This window comes from Zootoca vivipara, chromosome 16 (genome assembly GCF_963506605.1).
Source record: "Zootoca vivipara chromosome 16, rZooViv1.1, whole genome shotgun sequence".
In the NCBI taxonomy this organism is placed as follows: Eukaryota; Metazoa; Chordata; class Lepidosauria; order Squamata; family Lacertidae; genus Zootoca; species Zootoca vivipara.
In genome coordinates this window covers 4,080,440-4,100,867 of record NC_083291.1, presented here as the reverse complement: position 1 = coordinate 4,100,867, position 20,428 = coordinate 4,080,440, and the positions used below count along the sequence as shown (strand labels likewise).

At 46.0% G+C, this 20,428-nt stretch overlaps 1 protein-coding gene across 4 annotated transcripts in view; it reads left to right on the top strand.

The window, feature by feature from the left end:
- The window catches only part of CCDC171 (coiled-coil domain containing 171), a 223,774-nt gene that overhangs the window by 31,848 nt on the left and 171,498 nt on the right, over window positions 1–20,428 (top strand). For 3 of the 4 annotated variants that reach the window (XM_060269247.1, XM_060269246.1, XM_060269248.1), the window contains 4 exons: window positions 1,641–1,791; window positions 8,779–8,867; window positions 10,003–10,163; window positions 12,808–12,946. In XM_060269247.1, the coding sequence (XP_060125230.1) occupies window positions 1,641–1,791; window positions 8,779–8,867; window positions 10,003–10,163; window positions 12,808–12,946 (540 nt within the window). Of the gene's footprint in view, window positions 1–1,640; window positions 1,792–8,774; window positions 8,868–10,002; window positions 10,164–12,807; window positions 12,947–20,428 lie in introns of all 4 variants that reach the window. The other variant, XM_035140705.2, reaches the window with a different exon arrangement.

Below are 20,428 nucleotides of genomic sequence, written 5' to 3'. Positions count from 1 at the left end.
CACAATATTCTCTCTGCTAAATTGATTGTAATATGTTGCAGGAAGAAGAAGAAGAAGATATGCAGATCTAGCCTCTTGAGTATTTTGTTCATGGGAAAAAACCTTTTTGGATTCTTTTTTTAAAAAATACTGTATATAGTTTTTTATTAAATCTTTCAAATATTTTCACAAAAACCTTCCAATCAAATCATTACATTATTTCATAGGCTGATCTCCCGTCCATGCCTCCCCAGTGTTTTTTCTTCTTCTGCATTATATTGTTATTGCCAAAAGCTTCTCCATTACATTTGCTGTGTCATTTTTCTAGCGCTGCTTTTATCTGAATCCTGACCGTGATTACATTTGACTGTAATTTTTCTCAAAAGCCCACAAAAGGCCTCCATTCATCTATAAAAAAATCCATCATTTTATAGCTTTTCTAGATTCTGACGTAGTAGTGTTTGTACATCTTTTCCTCCTTCGGGAGGGGTCTCCGCTGAAACATTTTCGTTTTAGCTCCGCCATCTTCTTTCTCTCGCTCCCGCAGCCGTTGCTTTTAAATGGCGCAGAAAAGTAGCAGGTGATGCTCGCGACCAGCAAATGATTTGTGGGAAGCAAATCCTAAATACAAATGCCCGAATTCTAATTTGCGAAGCTTTGCAATGTGTATGGTTTTACAGTGGTACCTTGGTTCTCAAACGCCTTGGCACTCAAACAACTTGGAACCCAAACACTGCAAACCCGTAAGTAAGTGTTCCGGTTTACAAACCTTTTTCGGAAGCTGAACACGCTCTGTTTTAAGTGTTGCGCTTCCGATTTGAGTGTTACGCTAAGGTCTGTCTGTTTTTGCCATTTATTTTGCCTTTTTTTTTGTGGCTCGCTTTTTGTGACTGTGTGGAACCCAGATGGATAGTGAGTTGGCTTAGGATTGGAGACCTCCAGGTTCAGATCCCGTCCTGTCCCCCCTCAGCCATGAAGCTCACTAGGTGGTGTTGGGCCAGCCATTACTGCAACCATAAACTGCTCAGGACCGCAATACCTGAAGGACCGCCTCTCCCCCATATGAACCTACCCAGACCCTGAGATCATCTTCTGAGACCCTTCGTCCTATGCCCACCTCCTTGTGAGGTCAGGAGGGTGGCAACACGAGAACAGGGCCTTCTCTGCAGTGGCTCCCCATTTGTGGCATACTCTCTCCAGGGAGGTTCACCTGGTGCCTTCATTGTACACTTTTAGTGCCGGACAAAAATGTTCCTCTTTAACCAGGTCTTGGGCTGAATAATATCCTAGAGCCTTTTAAATGTGACTGGGAAGGGAGGGTTATAGTTTTGCTGTTTAGTTTTATGTACTTGTCTTTATCTTGTATTTTATTCTTCGAACTGCCCTGAGATCTTACGATGAGAGCGGTACAGTGGTACCTCAGGTTGCGGATGGGATCAATTCCGGAGCTCCAGTCAGATCCCGAGGTTTCTGCAACCGGAGGGACCGCTTCTGCGCACGCGGTGGTAGAGCGCTTCTGTACATGCGCACGTGGTAAAAACCTGGAAATATACTTCCGGGTTTGCCGCTCACGTACCCTGACCCAATGGGGTCATCTTCTTTTGACCTCTCTGCTTGTGGCTGAAGCAATAACTGTGCCCCCCCTCTCTCTTTTCTATCAGGACAGCAACAGCGCAATGCAGAGCCTTCACCAGAAAATGCAAGACATGGAGCTGCAACACAGCAGCTGCGCCGAAGGGCTGAGGCAGCAGGCCAGCGAACTCGACTTCAGCGCCGAGCGAGAGGCCCGGCTTAAGAAAGAGCTTGAGGCAAGTGTCGTCGTCCCCCCAACTCCGTTCTCCGAAGGGCTTTGGTGTCGGGGACTGACAGCTTGCCAGAACATATGGGGGAAGGTGCCTGTCAGACCTTTGGCCCACCCGGCTCAGCACTGTCTACACTGACCGGCAGCCCTCCAGGATCTCAATATGGGTTACCCGTGTATCGTCCAAACCCCGGTTTGAAGTCCCTACCATGATATCGGTTTCCTAACTGGCAGTATATCGTGAATCACGAGGTTTGGGTGCAAAAATCGCAACATGGGAAGACCTTGAAGCCGGCCAAGGCCTCTGCATCGCTCCATCCTTATTTCAGACATTGTGATAGATCAGTAGATCGCAATGTTGTTGTTTTTTTTTATATAAAAACAAACTTTATTTAGAATTATTTAAACAGACACACTCACAAACATACACATACACATATAGCGTTAACGTAAAAGAGAACAAAACTGAAATAAGAAAAAAAAAGAATAAAAAAACTTATACTCGGAAACAGTAACTTAAACAAAATAAAGTTAATAACATAAAATAATCCAAATAATATTTGTAATGTATCCAAATCATAATTGTAACAAAAATGCTAACATAGGAATCTTAATCATCAAACAGAAGATAAGGAAGTTTAAAATAAAAACAAATGAGAATAAATAGATCAAATCTTCCTTCAAATAATCGTTCGTACTCAACCCCCTAATTTTTTCGGACTCTAGTCCAATTCACCTTAACCATTTGTTGTTTAGTCGTTTAGTCGTGTCCGACTCTTCGTGACCCCATGGACCATAGCACGCCAGGCACTCCTGTCTTGCACTGCCTCCCGCAGTTTGGTCAAACTCATGTTCGTAGCTTCGAGAACACTGTCCAACCATCTTGTCCTCTGTCGTCCCCTTCTCCTAGTGCCCTCAATCTTTCCCAACATCAGGGTCTTTTCCAAGGATTCTTCTCTTCTCATGAGGTGGCCAAAGTATTGGAGCCTCAGCTTCACGATCTGTCCTTCCAGGGAGCACTCAGGGCTGATTTCCTTAAGAATAGATAGGTTTGATCTTCTAGCAGTCCATGGGACTCTCAAGAGTCTCCTCCAGCACCATAATTCAAAAGCATCAATTCTTCGACGATCAGCCTTCTTTATGGTCCAGCTCTCACTTCCATACATCACTACTGGGAAAACCATAGCTTTAACTATACGGACCTTTGTCGGCAAGGTGATGTCTCTGCTTTTTAAGATGCTGTCTAGGTTTGTCATTGCTTTTCTCCCAAGAAGCAGGCGTCTTTTAATTTCGTGACTGCTGTCACCATCTGCAGTGATCAAGGAGCCCAAGAAAGTAAAATCTCTCACTGCCTCCATTTCTTCCCCTTCTATTTGCCAGGAGGTGATGGGACCAGTGGCCATGATCTTGGTTTTTTTGATGTTGAGCTTCAGACCATATTTTGCGCTCTCCTCTTTCACCCTCATTAAAAGGTTCTTTAATTCCTCCTCGCTTTCTGCCATCAAGGTTGTGTCATCTGCATATCTGAGGTTGTTGATATTTCTTCCGGCAATCTTAATTCCGGCTTGGGATTCATCTAGTCCAACCTTAACCATTAATTATGTTAAAAAAGGCCTAATTACCCTCCCCCTTGCCCTCCACCCTGGTAACTTCCAGTCATTCCTATATGTTGATTATCTTTCTTTATTCTGATGCATACTTAATATGATTTTCTCCTTCCCTTTAATTTCCTTGCCCTTCATATCTCTGCCTCAAGATTCGCTTATTTTGCCTTATTTTTCATGTATGATTCAAAGGATTCCCAGTTTTTGCCCACTTTTCCCCTACCCAACCCTTTTGATATCCCATTTCGAATAGCCAAATTTTTTTATATCCCACTAATTTCGTCAGCCAATCTTTAATATTTGGAATTTTGTCACTTTTCCAATTTTGTGCGATTAGAATTCTAGCGGCTATAGTGCTATACATTACCATGCATCTGTCTTTGGCCTTGATTTCTTCGCTTACCATACTCAAAAGAAATATTTGTACATCTTTTGAGTATATTGCAATGTTTAGCTGGTGATATATACATATTGCAGTGTTGAAAACCAGATGTCGCCCAGCCCTATGTGTAAGTGGAGTGTGTGTAAACAGCTGCCACTCCCGTGTGGGGGCCTCCAGATGTTGTTGGACTCTTGGACTCCAATTCCCATCAGCCCCAACCAGCTTGGACAATGGTCAAGGTTGTTGGGGTGTTATAGTCCAGCTACTTCTGCAAGGCCACAGGTGAGCTATCTCACCCCCCCTTTTTAATTGGAAAAAACCACATATTTATAATTCTTCAGGGCTGGGAGATTTGGGGCGTCTACATTTTTTAAAAGGCATGCTGTTCTGTGATATGGGCTACCCCTTTCTGCCATTAAAATTAAAATTAACCGTGCAAGCAGATGTTACAGCAACCAATTGTTGTTTGCAAGGTGGGATTGTCTTTAAATCCCTAATTGGGCAGCTTTGAAGCACATGAAGCAAAATGCACAGTGTTTGCAAAAAGTAGTGGAAATGATTGCCGGAATAGCTTTCTAAACTTTTTTTTTTTTTAAATTAAAAAATATAGCAGTTTGAGAGATACTTTGGCTGAGCACATGTCGACCAGCTGCTTTAAGGAAGATTTGTGGTGTTCCTTTGGTGCCCTCTGGTGGGTGTAGAAAGGAAATGTCACTGGTTGGAAAGTAATGGCAATTTCAAGAGAACGCAAGAGAATATTGGCTGGAAGCCTCTCATCCTTTCCCCCAGCGTGGCCTTTTGGGATGTCTGCAGGAAGTTCCACATGCAGGGCATGAAGGCAATAGCTTTCCTGTGCTCTTTGCCCTTCAACAGCTGGTTTCTGAGCTTGGAGGTTCACGTATTACTTTTTTCGATTTGCTAAACCTTCCCCACCCACCCCCCATTTCATTTAAAGACAAACCAAAAACAGCAATTTGCAAACAGCAGAATAATAATTGCAAGTGCAATAGTAAATTCCAGTTTCCAGTAAAATACAGAATAAAATACTGAAACAGAGGGATCTTGTTAATTGGCTTCCTACTTGACAAAAATGTCTGTTTGTTTAAAAGCACAGAGAGGCTTTCTTCGGCACACAGGGTTTGATTTCATGTAGCCATTTTCCTTCATGTTTTTTCATGGCATCCTTGCAGATACTTCAGCTGTGCCGGAAGTGATATATACAAAGCCTAAGGAAGCTTTGTACTGGCAGGAGTAAAATAAGAAGTAAGCCTAAGAAATGTTCATTTTCTTCCCTTCACCCTCTTTTTTGTGTGGTAGAGCCACATGATTTGCTATTGCGGCTCACTCCCTAGTACCGTATACCCAAGGCCTGAAATCTCGGAGAGCCGCTGTTGGCCTGGGGGACAGTAGATGGACCAACCAGTTGTCTTGCTCGGTATAATCTTGCTTCCTAATTTGCGGACTCAATAGCATAGTTTCGCTTAAAAGAATAACAAAGATGTCACATGGCTTTTGGGGGGGCGGAACCCAACCTTGTGCGAGTGAACTTCTTGCCTGTGGGTGCAGTGGGACTTCGCTTCCCACCCACCGCTACAGTTCCCTGTGCACCCCCAGATTTTGAGAGCCCTTGAATGCTGTAAGAGGAAGGAGGTGGAAGCCCTGTTGTGTGAGTGGAGGTTCTTTCTTCTAGTGCACAGACAGTTTCGGATTCAACCCTCTGCCTTGTAACTTGAATTCTTCTTCTCCTCAACGACCCGAGTCAATGACCCGATTCAGAGACAATTGGCTGTGTCCCAGTGAAATCACCAGTGCTTAGTTTAGTCCCCGCTAAGTTGCCTCGTTGGCTAACAGCATGAAACTTCATGAGGTTTCTACAGATTGAGGTCATATTTAATCCAGTATCCTTTGCTCTATTGGTTTGTTGTTGTTTAGTCGTTTAGTCGTGTCCGACTCTTCGTGACCCCATGGACCATAGCACACCAGGCACTCCTGTCTTGCACTGCCTCCTGCAGTTTTGTCAAACTCATGTTCGTAGCTTCGAGAACACCGTCCAACCATCTCGTCCTCTGTCGTCCCCTTCTCCTTGTGCCCTCCATCTTTCCCAACATCAGGGTCTTTTCCAAGGATTCTTCTCTTCTCATAAGGTGGCCAAAGTCTTGGAGCCTCAGCTTCAGGATCTGTCCTTCCATTGAGCACTCAGGGCTGATTTCCTTCAGAATGGATAGGTTTGATCTTCTTGCAGTCCATGGGACTCTCAAGAGTCTCCTCCAGCACCATAATTCAAAAGCATCAATTCTTCGGCGATCAGCCTTCTTTCCTCAGGGCTGATTTCCGTAAGCATCCATAATTTAACTATCACCTTTTAAATCACAAGTAGGCTACAGTGGTACCTCGGGTTACGAACTTAATTCGTTCCGGAGGTCCGTTCTTAACCCGAAACCGTTCTTAACCTGAGGTACCACTTTAGCTAATGGGGCCTCCCGCTGCCGCCGCGCGATTTCTGTTCTCATCCTGAGGCCAAGTTCTTAACCAGAGGTACTACTTTCGGGTTACTGGAGTCTGTAACCTGAAGTTTTTGTAACTCAAGGTACCACTGTATTGGATTGTGGCTCTTTTATGCTTTGGTAGACGTAACTGTCTTGATAGAACAGTTATTTGGAGTTTCGGACACCCTTTTCCGCTGAAATGTTCCTTTGCATCTTTTAACCAGAAGATGGCCAATATGCTATTTTATTTATTAGTGTAAGATCAGGCATGCACAGGACCCACAGATGTTTTGTAGCATACTTTTGGCTTAATTTCTTTTTCTTTTTAGTCTTGTCGCGCTTTGGTCTGAAAATGCAAAAAGTGTAAAATAGAATGCAAAATGTAAACTAAGAGTGCCCCAAAATGGGATGAGGAAAGTATGTTAGGAACATTAGCGGGTGGAGAAAGATGGATCTATGGTTTTTGCTCAAACCAAGTTTTTGGGTTGTTCAATTTCGGGACTCGAGGGGCTACCAGTTCAATTAGCTTGGGATCTATAGCACCCTTCTGCGATCTAATCCCCCCCCCCGAAGTTTTGGGCTATAGCTCTCACCATTCCTTTCTGTTGGCCAAGCTGGCTGAGACTGATGGGATTTGGAGTCCTACAACATCTGGGGGAAGACTGGTCTGTGACACGGTCTATCCGCTGCTGAGCTTATTTAAGCAATGTGTGCTATAAATAGACAGCTCCCTCCAGCCTCCCTCGGGATTTTTTTTATTTTGATGTTAGCATGCGCTGTCAGATCTGTTGGATAAACAAATTCTGGGTTGCTTACATGAGCCAGCAGGCCTGGTGCTCTGCCGGTGGTCCTGAAGACCTTATATATAAGACTTTATTTCTTTACCATTGACGCCCCTGAATGCTTGACTGTGCCAGTCGGGTCTTTGGTGATCTCCTGCATTGTTGATTGTGCTCTAATGTGCAGTAAATGCGTCTGTGCGGCATGTTACTTCAGAACCCCCAGAGAAATCAGAAATCGAGATTTCCCAACTTTGTAAAGCTTCAGGAACAGAATCTTAAGTTGTACTACGGAGACGTGGATTCATGGTCAAATGATGAAGGCTTTCATTTAATAAGTTTCCTTAAAATGTTTGATATTTATACAAGAGTACTCAAGGCTGTTTAACATCTAACCATTTCCTCGTTATTAATAGTTTATTAAAGTCTTCACGAATTCCAATAAATGGCTTTCCCGTCATTTTCTCTTCCCTAAAGGAGCCCAACTCTGTTTTTATAGAAAAGTAACATACACATTGAGAGATTTCAAAATACTATTGGCGGACAACGGAAGTATCAGAATAGTGATGGGTAAACATAGATCAGAAGGCAAATAGGGAGGATTTCTTTGCCATTAAAAAATTAAGACAAGTTATCTAGTGGGGCTCCTTAAAAAGACATTGGATTGTTAGTACATATTATAATATTGCAACTCAGATTCTATGGAATTTCTTGTAGAAGTTGGCACCACCACGGAAAGCCCTCCTTCCCTACAGCAAGGAACTTGCATCCCTAATATAAAGAACTTTGAGGACTGCATGGGAGAAAGTGATCTGCCAGTTGTGCTTAGCATGGGACATTCAAGATCAAGAGACCCAGAACCTAACTAAAAGCCAATGCATTGAGCAAGATTAGGCTTAACATAGGGTTGGCAGCCTAAGGATCCGGCCCCATCACCTTCTCAATCTGGCCCGCGGACGGTCCGGGAATCAGCATGTTTTGACATGAGTAGAATGTGTCCTCCTGTTTAAAATTTATCTCTGGGTTATTTGTAGGGCATAGGAATTTGTTCATATTTGTTTCCAAAATATAGTCCGGCCCACCACATGGTCTGGGGGACGGTGGACCGGCCCACGGCTGAAAAAGATTGCTGACCCCTGTCTTATATTGAGGGTAGCTCAATGATCAAACTATCTTCAAGAGCCATTCCAAGTAGATTGCACTGAAGTAGTAGTAGTAAGATTATTATTATTATTATTATTATTATTATTATTATTATTATTATTATTTGCTGCCCATCTAACTCTGTTTCCCCAGCCACTCTGGGCGGCTTCCAACAAACTATAAAACCACAGTAAAATACCAAACATTAACTTTCCCATACACGGCTGCTTTCAGATGTCTTCTAAAAGTTGTGTAGGTTTTTTTTAATTTTATTTCATTGACATCTGATGGAAGGGCGTTCCACAGGGCTGGTGCCACCACCGAAAAGGCCCTCTGCCTGGTTCCCTGTTGCTTCACTTCTCACAGTGAGGGAACTGCCTGAAGGCCCTCAGAGCTTGACCTCCGTGTCCGGGCTGAACGGTGGAGGTGGAGACGCTCCTTCAAGTATACTGGGCTGAAGCTGTTTAGAGCTTTAAAGGTCAGCACCAATGCTTTGAATTGTGCTCGGAAACGCACGATGTTGCAATCTACCCGAGAAGTACTTGAGAGAGATTTCCAGGGTGTTTGCGTCTTTAACCAGCCTGAATTTTCTGTTTTTAGGTAGCTACAATGAGAATAAAGAAACTGGAAGAGAACGTTGAGGCAGAGAGAGCAGCACACCTGGAATCAAAATTTAATTCTGAAATAATCCAGGTAAATCTGTGACAGCCGTTAGGTGGAGCGGACTAATTACATCCTGAGCCAAGTCTCACCTGGATGTTTAACACAGTAGCTTTATTAACAAAATGGAGTATTGGGGGCACCCAAGGAAACATGGTAGTTTTATGCTGTGGGTGGCATCACAGAGCTGTCTTTTGCTGCTGTACCATCTTGGCATCCCAGGTTGGCACAGGGTGCTGTTTCAGTGCCACAGACCTGGTACAGAGGTGTACCAGGATAACAGTTATTCCTTCTAAAATCAAACCTTTATTTCCCTTTCTTTGATCATGATTTGGGGGTTGTCAACAGTCTATATCGGGGTGACCAACTCCCAAGAGACTGCGATCTACTTACAGAATTAAAAACTGGCAGTGATCTCCCCCCATTTTTGGGGGTTCAGGGCAAAGTTGTTGACCTTTTTTGGGAAGGAAAGCCCTATTTTTTGGGGGGGGGACCCAGCGATCGACCACAATCTACCAAAACATCCCGGGGATCTACCAGTAGATCGTGATCGACCTGTTGGGCATCCCTGGTCTATATGATTGCACTCGCTATCTCTCCCGTGCCTCCAGCAAAAATTTGCCCTTCCCTTCTCCTGCCAAGTATAATTTGCTGCAATGTCTCCACTTCCATCAGCCATGCTAATGCTAGCAAGCATTGCTCCTGATCCAATGCCAGTTTCAAACCCTGATTTCAATTTCTGAGTAAAAAAATAAGCACTGGTTAGTGCTGACCATGGTTCATGTGAGCATAGAACCATGGTTAAGGGCAGGGGAAATTCATTCTAAGTGCATTCAATGGAATATGTTTGAAAATTCTTTTCTGACCTTCAAACTATTGGCCTGAAGATCTCAAGCGTCCTGCTCACCCAGAAAGATGGCATGCTCCTGGTTTAACTCTTTGCATATTCAGATGAACACCTGGGCATAACATTTAAACGTAACCAGGGTTTGCTCTTGACCTAACCCTGGTTAAAGAATAAATAAGCCCACGTGCTCTCGTCTTAAGTGTATTAAAAGCCCATCAGTACTGATACAGTTATTATCTTCCCTAACAATTAACGTGCTGTGGAGCAACAAAACACAGCCCTCCTTGGAGTGTTGCTTGACGGATTCTTTTTACGTTGCAGTTAAGAATTCGAGACCTTGAAGGGGCTTTGCAGGTGGAGAAGGCCAGCCAAGCAGAAGCGCTTTCTGACTTGGAAATGATCAAAGGCAAATTTAGAGAGGTGGAAAATGCCTATGACAAAGAGAAGCGCAACGCTCACGAGAGCGTCGAGAAACTCAATAGGTAAGTCTCTTATTTCCCGATTCAGAATTTGTTATTTATTTGTTGCATTGGACAGTGGACTAATCGTTCGTATTCTATAGCACAGAGCTGAGCGTTTTCCTACTTTTAACACCGGTGTTGGGAAGCCTTGACCCTCCGGATGTTGCTGAGCTACAACTCCCACCACCCCTGGTCATTGGCCATGCTTGCTGGGACTGATGGGAGTTGTAGTTCAGCAACATCTGGAGGGTCAAAACTCCCTGCTATTGGTTTAGCAGGTTAACGTGATGTAGTGGATGTAGATGTGAGACTCTTGATAGATAATTTGGAGGGAGTGCAGCCCTTGATAGAGAAAAGGTTTCCTAAGTATGTGTGAACGGAGATCAGATATTAGCATGAGGGGCATTCAAAGATAATTTAAGCCTCACATGTAAAAACATCTGTAATGCTGGCCCCAAAATCTTTCTGGGTCCACCATATTTAATAGCAGTCAGTGGAGATGAGTGAGAATTTGTTGGGCCTGGAAATGGTTGTCTTCCATGGTAGCTGCTTGATGATAATTAAGTGGCATCATATTAAACATAAAAATATTGAGAGTGTTGTAAGTCCCACAGGGATGCAATTACGGTAAGGTTGTAAGAGAGATGAGTGGAGCAGAGCGTTCCTATGGGCAAAAAAAGAAATTTCAATGCATTCCTATGGGAAACCGCGATTCACAAGACGAATTTTTCGCAAAACGAATTGACTCGCGGAACGAATTAAATTCATCTTGCGAGGCACCACTGTAACTCGCATTCTCCCTGACCATTGCCCATGCTGGCTTGGGCTGTTGGGAGTTGGAGTCCAGCAGTACCTAGAAGGCCACAGGCTTCCTGTTTTTGCGCCAAACTGGTTTAGTGTGACATCTGAATTGTGCCAACCTGAACACAACGTTCCACAGACTCAACGTTTCATGACAGTACGAGCAGACATCGTTGTTGAATGGGAGAGGTAACTTTTCTTTCGGTGACTAACCAAAATATAAAGGGGATAACCATGGTTCTGCTCGGACATTTAAGGTTGTCAACGTGTTGGTATACTTAATTTTAATTTATAACTGGATTTTTGTTTTCTTGCAAGACGTTCTGATACGGATGCAGCATACTTTCAGGTAGTTCTTACATGGTTTGGCATCCATTTTATTCCTGTCACACTCCCCCATTCTGATCCTTGGTTTGACGACCTTTGTGTTACATATTTTCACTACTTTCATGCTGTTCCCTGGTTTGAATCCACATTTTCCTTCATCTTCAAACTTGTTGTCGTTCATTCCTTAAAATATCTTCACACTGGTCTTATGCGAATTAAACCTTACTATTGTAGCAACCGGCTGAGATGAGCATCGTTTTTCAGTGAATGCTGAAAATACCTTCTTGTTGCTGCCCTGAGAATAATGAAAAATGCTTCTCTTAGAACTGTAGCATTCTGTCTTTGAAATTACAATCTTTTTAGTGGCATGTGTTTTCAGTGCATGCGTAGATATCCACCACAATGGACCTGGTTTGACTATCATTGCTCATGAATGTTCCCTAGACCAGATGGGTGGGAGATCGCCTGCTCTTGATGGGGTTACACTTCCTCTGAAGATCTTTTGCTGTCGCTCGAGGCTCAGGTGGCCTCAGTGGCCCAGAGTGCCTTCCATCAGCTTCGGCCGGTGGCCCAGCTACGCCCCTATCTGGACAGGGAGAGCCTAACTACTGTTGTCTATGCTCTGGTAACCTCAAGGTTAGATTACTTCAATGCCTTATAGTACGTAGGGCTTCCTCTGAAGATGAAACTTTAGCTAGTGCCCAATTCAGCGGCCAGGTTGTTCACTGGAGCAAGACAGTTTGAGCATATTACACCGATCCTGGTTCGACTGCACTGGCTACCAATTAGTTTCCGGGCCCCATTCAAAGTGCTGGTTTTGACCTATAAAGCCTTCAATGGCTCAGGACCACAATACCTCAAGGACTGCCGCTTTCTATATGAACCTCCCCGGACCCTGAGATCATCTTCTGAGGTCCTTCTTCCTGTGCCGCCCTCATGTGTGGTCCGGAGGGTGACAACACGAGCGGGGCCTTCTCTGCAGTGGCTCCCCATCTGTGGAATGTTCTCCCCAGGGAAGTTCGCTTGGTGCCTTCATCACACACCTTTAGGCGCTAGGCAAAAATGTTCCTCTTTAACCAGGCCTTTGGTTGATCTGATTTCATCCTATGCTTTTTTAAAATTGGGGGGGGGCTATTGGGTTGTTGTTTTTATTTTTATTAGTTATTTTGTGGTTTCATATCTTGATTTTATTTTGTGAACCACCCTGAGACCCACAGGTATAGGGCGGTATATAAATTCAATTAATAATAATAATAAATTTTCTAAAAATTGGTGCTATGGAAATATCCAGGTTAATTGAATGGCAAAATATTTCATCCATGTCATGTAAATTGTCTGTTATGCAAAACCACAATATTGTTTAGGACTGCAGCATGTCAGACACTTTTAGCACTTCATCAATGTTTTTCTGATTTTGTTCAGCTTTGTTGGTTTTTGTTTTTTGTTTAGTAAAAAATCTACTAAATTCATTCAACATATGACAGAGCCGAATATTAGTTGTTTAAAGTGTTTCTGAAAATTCTGTTCCGTCTTTCAGCCTGGAAAGGGAGTACGTCTCCATAAACAAGCAGCTAAACGACGAGCTGGAAGAAAAGAAGAAAGCAATTACAGAGCTCTCAGAGAGACTCCTGGATAATGAAAAAAGTAACAAAGAATTACAGGATGAACTTGTGCTGGTAAGAAGCCCTGGGGCATTTTCTTTATTGGTCCAAACGATGCTATAGGTGTTGCTATGTGTGCGCAACGGTGTTGTCATGCATGCTCGGGATGGAGGCTGGAAAATGGAAGGCCTGCGGGTGGTTTGGTGAACATGACAGCTCATGGATGTTTTGCACAGAAGGATGGCGGTTTTAGGGAGCTGCGTGCAGCTTCCGTTCTTGCATTGCACAACCGAAAACAGATATGCAGCCACTAGGTTGCTTTCAGTACCAAGAGCCACTTAGCAGCACGGTGTGGGGACTTGCTTCTGCGGCGCCGGAAATCTCATCTGCGCAGACGCCGGAAATCGTGGGCACACGTGCGCGATCCGGCCCATGGAGGGATCTCCGCGGGACCGATCCGTCCCAGGCAAGATAAACCTTGCTGACCCCTGCTCTAACCAACTGAGCTATCCGGATTGCCTTAAAAGAGCACATTTGCCATCTCCAGGTCATCATCCGATGACAAACTGTGGATAAGCTTCCTCCACTTTACAAAAACCAGTTATTTCACTTTTGCCGCTAACTGTTCTGCATTGACAATAAAGTTTATTTAATAATAATAATAATAATAATAATAATAATAATAATAATAATAATAATAATAATTTATTATTTATACCCCGCCCATCTGGCTGGGTTTCCCCAGCCCCTCTGGGCGGCTTCGAACAAATACCAAAATACATTAAAATATCACAGATTAAAAAACTTCCCTAAACCGGGCTGCCTTTAGGTGTTTTCTAAATGTCAGGTTTTGAATTATGGTGCTGGAGAAGACTCTTGAGAGTCCCATGGACTGCTAGAAGATCAAACCTATCCATTCTTAAGGAAATCAGCCCTGAGTGCTCCCTGGAAGGACAGATCGTGAAGCTGAGGCTCCAATACTTTGGCCACCTCATGAGAAGAGAAGAATCCTTGGAAAAGACCCTGATGTTGGGAAAGATTGAGGGCACTAGGAGAAGGGGACGACAGAGGACAAGATGGTTGGACAGTGTTCTCGAAGCTACGAACATGAGTTTGACCAAACTGCGGGAGGCAGTGCAAGACAGGAGTGCCTGGCGTGCTATGGTCCATGGGGTCACGAAGAGTCGGACACGACTAAACGACTAAACAACAACAACAAAAAAACAAAAAATGTCAGGTTTATCTCCTTGACCTCCGATGGAAGGGCGTTCCACAGGGCGGGCGCCACTACCGAGAAGGCCCTCTGCCTGGTTCCCTGTAGCTTTGCTTCTCGCAGTGAGGGAACCGCCAGAAGGCCCTCGGCGCTGGATCTCAGTGTCCGGGCTGAACAATGGGGTTGGAGACGCTCCTTCAGGTATATAGGACCGAGGCCGTTTAGGGCTTTAAAGGTCAGCACCAACACTTTGAATTGTGCCTGGAAACGTACTGGGAGCCAATGTAGGTATCTTAGGACCGGTGTTATGTGGTCTCGGCGGCCACTCCCAGTCACCAGTCTAGCTGCCGCATTCTGGATTAGTTGTAGTTTCCGGGTCACCTTCAAAGGTAGCCCCACATTTTAGGCTGTGTGGTGGGTTTTTTTTAAGAAAACCTTTTTTGCTTGCCCTTAGTACATGTTGGGGGAGGGAGTGGGGGGAGGTTCAAGTTAAAGAAAGTTTAAAGCGAACAATAAAGCTCGAGCGGATTAGCATGGGGGTGAGTGGAGAGGTTTAAGTGCCCCTTCTCTGCTCTGAGAACCTTCCATGGATCAAAACGTATTAGGTGCTCTCTTGCTATTTTATCTGCCCAAGCTGGTATTAAACCTATCTGTGGTCTCACTCACTGACCGTAATTTGGACATCCTCCGAGGAATACTTACTCCTTAGCTTCTTGCAGACTATTAAGTGTGGAAGCAATTTAAATTCGCACACTTTTAAGACCAGTGGGGGAACCGCTGCAATTATCTAGTCTGACCTCATGTTCACATAGGGTATGGAATTCATCCTGGTTGGATTAAAGCATATCTTTCAGAGAGATTTCTTCTTTCAATTTAGAAACTCCATATAGCAATGGATTGATTACGTTATGTGTTAGGTGCTTCCCTGTGTAATTATCCACAGCGCTTGAAAGTTAAATCTCTCTCTGCTAGTTTTTAACTTTTGGTTCTGGGCGTTTGAAGAGTCTTCACTGTCTTTTGTCTGGGTTTCTGAGGCCTGGTACAGATACCGTATCACCCTTAATCGTAGTTGGGGAGTCGAATCGGTCCTTGGGTTTTGTTTTAAGGCACTTTCTCGCATTTCCTTGAGAAATAACCCCGGCTGGCCTCAACCATGATTAAAATTTATGTTTCTTCTTATCTTAATTAACACTAAACTTTGGCAAAGCTTGGTTGATCGTGTTAATTGGGATAGTTGCTGCCACTGTAATCCTGTTTTAAGGCAGGTATGAAGAACTGAGTTTGGAAGGATTATGGCATTTTGTTTCCACATCAATTTGAGAATTTTAAAAAAATCCTCTCAAAATATGTACTGCAGTATATATTCTCAGATTATTATTATTATTGTGAGGGACAGGAGTTATAGACTGCCCCCTCCCATCGTGACCACCAGCTCCTCTCCGAGCACAAGTGGGAGCGGGGAAGGAGATGAGTCCAGCGGGGAAACAGGAAGTAGCGCGCAGGGCTCTGGCAGGGTCACAGAGCCCCTGCGCCGACAGGGAGAGGGAAAAGGGGAAGCAGGAAAGCACGGCTAGGAGACCCCTCCCTCCTGTTCCGGAGCTGCGCCTGAAGAAAAGAGGGCGGAGATTGGGGATCCCCAGACTACTTTGCTGGAAAAAGACGCGGGAATCCCCATTCCGGGGTACTGACCCAGACTGAGAACATGTACCTTGTACAGCTTCTGCACTGTAAATAGTGTGCACATAATAAAAGCATGAAAAGGCAACTTGTCGGAGTCGTTACTCTAGAGTAGCCGCCAGCCACCCTGTGACAATTATTATTATTATTATTATTATTATTATTATTATTATTATTATTATTATTATTAAAAAAACATTTCAGTGAGTACCCCCTCACAAAACCAAGTCTTATAAGGAGCTGTTGAAGGATCTAGGTATGCTTAGCTTGGAAAAGAGGAGAATGAGAAGAGATATGAGAGCCATTTTCAGATATCTCAATGGTTGTCACATGGAAGGTGGAGTAAGTTTGATTTCTCCCGCTCTGGTGATAAGGACCAATGGCTCGAACCAATGGCTTTAAGTGACAAGAAAGGAGATTCCAACTAAACATCAGGAAGAACTTTCTGACCAGGAACGTCTTAAGTATATTTGGTGCCCTGGCGCCGTGGTGCGACGGATCCTTCCGGCGCCCCCGCCCCGTTTCCCAGTGTGGCGGGCGGGCAGAGCTGTGCGGCCGAGCCGGCGGGTGCTGCAGGGGGGCGCCCTGGCGCCCTGCTCCACCCAGCCTCGCCATAGGGCTGGCCCTGTTTCTGACAGAAAAACTGTTTGACAGTGGAACGGTTTTCCTTGGGAGGTGATGGACTCTTCTTCCTTGGAGGTTTTGAAGCAGAGGTTGGGTGGCCATCTGTCAGGGGTGCTTTAGTTGAGTTTCCTGCATTGCAGAGCATTGGACTAGAAGATCCCTTGGGTCCCTTCCCAGCTCCTTCAACCGCTCCTCATAAGGTATGGTTTCAGATCCTTGATCTTCACGGTTTCCCTCCTCTGCACACCTTCCAGCTTGTCGACATCCTTCGTAAGTTGTGGTGCCCAGAATTGGACAGTAGTGTGGCCTGACGAAGGCAGAATAGAGTGGCACTATTGCTTTCCTTGATGCGGGTGGCGCTGTGGGTTAAACCACAGAGCCTAGGGCTGCCGATCAGATCGGCAGTTCGTAACCCCCCGAAGGGGTGAGCTCCCGTTGCTCGGTCCCTGCTTCTGCCCACCTAGCAGTTTGAAAGCACGTAAATAGGTACCACTCCAGCGGGGAGGCAAACAGCGTTTCCATGCACTGCTCTGGTTCGCCAGAAAGCGGCTTAGTAATGCTGGCCACATGACCTGGAAGCTGTAAGCCGGCTCCCTCGGCCAATAAAGCGAGATGAGCACCGTAACCCCAGAATCGTCCGCCACTGGACCTAATGCTCAGTATTGCTTTGCTTCCCTTAACTGTTGAGGCAGCTACCAACTCTAGAGGGTTGTCCTGCAAGCTGTGTTCCTCATGGCTGACTTAGCACAATATTAGAAGTGACAACAGGGCAAGGGGTGTGATTACCTCATACAACACATTTTTTTTTTTGCACAACTCTTGCTGTTTCTTGTTGCATCACTTGCGTTTATCCTGATAGTTCCCAGATTGCTGTTCAGACTAGTTGGGGGATCAGCAGTTGGAATTGGCACAGTCCCCAGGCAGCCTCCAGATCATGTATGTGCAGATTCATGCGCAATGACACATTAAAAACCTTCCATCTGGAAGAACTCTCAAGTTCCTTTCTCATTACCTTCTTTCCAAACGGTCTTCCAATCTGTGAACATATCATGGGTTCTTTGGCCTTTTTTTGGGGGGGGGGGGAGATAATGTTCTATACATTTTGGCCCAAAGGTACATGACAGCTAAGCAGTCCTAGGTCTGTTCAGTACCTGGGTGGAAGATCATTACAGACCCCTATGCATGTTATATGTACGTATATAGAGAGTTTTGTTGAAGGAACCATAATTCAAAAGTGTCAATTCTTTGTTGATCAGCCTTCTTGATGGTCCAGCTCTCACTTCCATACATCACTACTGGGGAAACCATAGCTTTAACTATATGGACCTTTGTCGGCAAGGTGATGTCTCTGCTTTTTAAGATGCTGTCTAGGTTTGTCATTGCTTTTCTCCCAAGAAGAGCAGGCCTCTTAATTTTGTGACTGCTGTCACCATCTGCAGTGATCATGGAACCCAAGAAAGTAAAATCTCTCACGGCCTCCATTTCTTCTGCTTCTTTTTGCCAGGAGGTGATGGGACCAGTGGCCGTGATCTTAGGTTTTTTTTTTATGTTGAGCTTCAGACCATATTTTGCGCTCTCCTCTTTCACCCTCATTAAAAGGTTCTTTAATTGCTCCTCACTAGGCTTTTATAGAGGGACCCAGGTGGCGCTGTGGGTTAAACCACAGAGTCTAGGGCTTGCTGATCAGAAGGTTGGCGGTTCGAATCCCTGCGACGGGGTGAGCTCCCGTTGCTCGGTCCCAGCTCCTGCCCACCTAGCAGTTCAAAAGCATGTCAAAGTGCAAGTAGATAAATAGGGACCGCTCCAGCGGGAAGGTAAACGGCGTTTCCGTGCGCTGCTCTGGTTCGCCAGACGCAGCTTTGTCATGCTGGCAACATGACCCGGAAGCTGTCTGTGGACAAACGCCGGCTCCCTCGGCTTATAGAGCGAGATGAGTGCCGCAACCCCAGAGTCGTCCGTGACTGGACTTAACGGTCAGGGGCCCCTTTTATAATCAGAGGCTCATTTATCACTTTTGGGAGCTCAAAAAATAAATAAAAAGAACCCACCTCAAAGATACAAAGTGTCAAAGGCCCAATGTTATTCTCCGCCCCATATTGAAAATCTGAGCCAAAGAAGAATTCCTGGTTTAGCCAACCAGCTCCTGATTCCCCGCTGTCACAGTGGCCGGAGTGGACTACTTCAGAGTAACGACGCTACGCAGCTCTGCATTTTATTCTTTTATTGGTGCTGCGTATTTACAGTGCTCAAGTCATTGCTATTTACACGGAGCGATGTTGTCAGTCGGTTTCAGAACCTCCTAATGGCTTTTGGCGCGTCTTTCTCCAACACAAAAGCTTTGGCAGACCCATCCTCTTGCCCCTCCTCTTCCTGCGTAATTCTGGAGTTGGGGGGATGGGTCTTCCCCCCTTACTTCCCCCTTCCTGTCCCACCTGGGACCCTGGCTCCTCTACCTTGCCTGAGCCTCGGACACGACTTCCTGCTTCCCCACTGGAATCGGAACTCTCCCTGCTTTCCCCTTTGCTCGGGGACGGGCTTGAACTCAGGAGGGGAGGGACTTCGCGATATCCCCTGTCCCTCACATCCACCCCCCTCCCAAGCTCTCCTTCACCCCTCCCCAGGCCCCCCCCATGTGTCGGTGACGACTGGAAGCCTAAAAACTCGGTGCTCTCCGAGCCCGTTGGTGTGAACACCTCCCCCCAGTCCTGCGAGCCCCCCCCTTCCGCCTGGGAGGACGGGAATCCCAAAAAGTCCGTGGCGTCAGAGCTGGTGGGGGTAAAAATGTTTTGCCAAGCTGCTCCTTCCTCTGACTGGGTGGATCTTGGCGACACCCATACCTCATCCTCTGGTTCCTCAAACTCCGCTTCCCAGCGCCATGGTGAGCTGTTCTCCCGTGCCTCCTCCTCCTCCCCCTCCCTTTCCATGTGCCAGGGCTTGGGTCTGTGGGGAAAGAGGGCGTGAAATTCTTCCACCAAGAATTCCTCCTGTATCTGAGTGGCGGGAACCCATTCATTCTGGGACGGTGGAGCATCCTCCCATGCCATGAGGTACTCCAGGCCCCCCACCCCCCACCTTGAATCCAGGATGGCCGTGGCCTCATTGAGTTGCTCCCTGCTTTCCCTCTCCCCCCCTCCCTCGGGGGTTTGTTCGCTGTCTCTGAGCCTGCTGCTTTCCCTGTACGGCGACAGCAGCGATCTATGAAACACTGGATGCACCCTCATGTCCTCTGGCAGTGCCAGCCTGTATGCCACCGGGTTGACCTGTTGCGTGACCGTGAAGGGGCCCAGCCATTTGGGTGCCAGCTTTTTGCACCTCCCTCTGGTGGGAAGGCCCTCCGAGGACAACCACACCTTGTCCCCCACCCTGATGACCTCCCCTTGTCGCCTGTGGCGATCTGCCCCCTTTTTGTACGCTTCCTTGGCCCTCTCCAAGTGTTCTCTGAGCTGCTGGTGCACCGTCTCCAGTTCCTCTGCCCAATCCTCAGCCTGTGGGCCCTCCTCCTCCTCCTCCCTCTCCCTCTCTGGGAAAGATCTGAGGTCGCGCCCGTAATTGGCCTTAAAGGGCGACACCCCTGTGGAGACGTGCACTGCATTGTTGTAGGCAAATTCTGCTAGTGGCAAGCGATCCACCCAGTCCGTTTGCCGCTGGCTGACGTAGCATCTCAGGTACTGCTGCAGAATGGCGTTGACCCTCTCCGCTTGTCCGTTGGTCTGCGGGTGTCTAGCCGTCGACAAGCTGACCTCCACCTGCAGGAGGTTCATGAGCCGCCGCCAGAACCTGGAAACAAATTGGCGGCCACGATCCGAAATAACCCTTAAAGGTAATCCATGCAGTCTGAAAATGTGATCAACAAACAGTTTGGCTGTCTCTTCTGCCGAGACTGCCCTGGCACACGGTATAAAGTGACACATTTTGGACATGAGGTCCACCACCACCAACACTGCAGTCTTACCCCTGGACGAAGGCAGATCTGTGATGAAGTCCATGGACACCACTTCCCACGGCCTGTGTGGTGTGGCTAAGGGCTCCAGCAACCCTGGTGG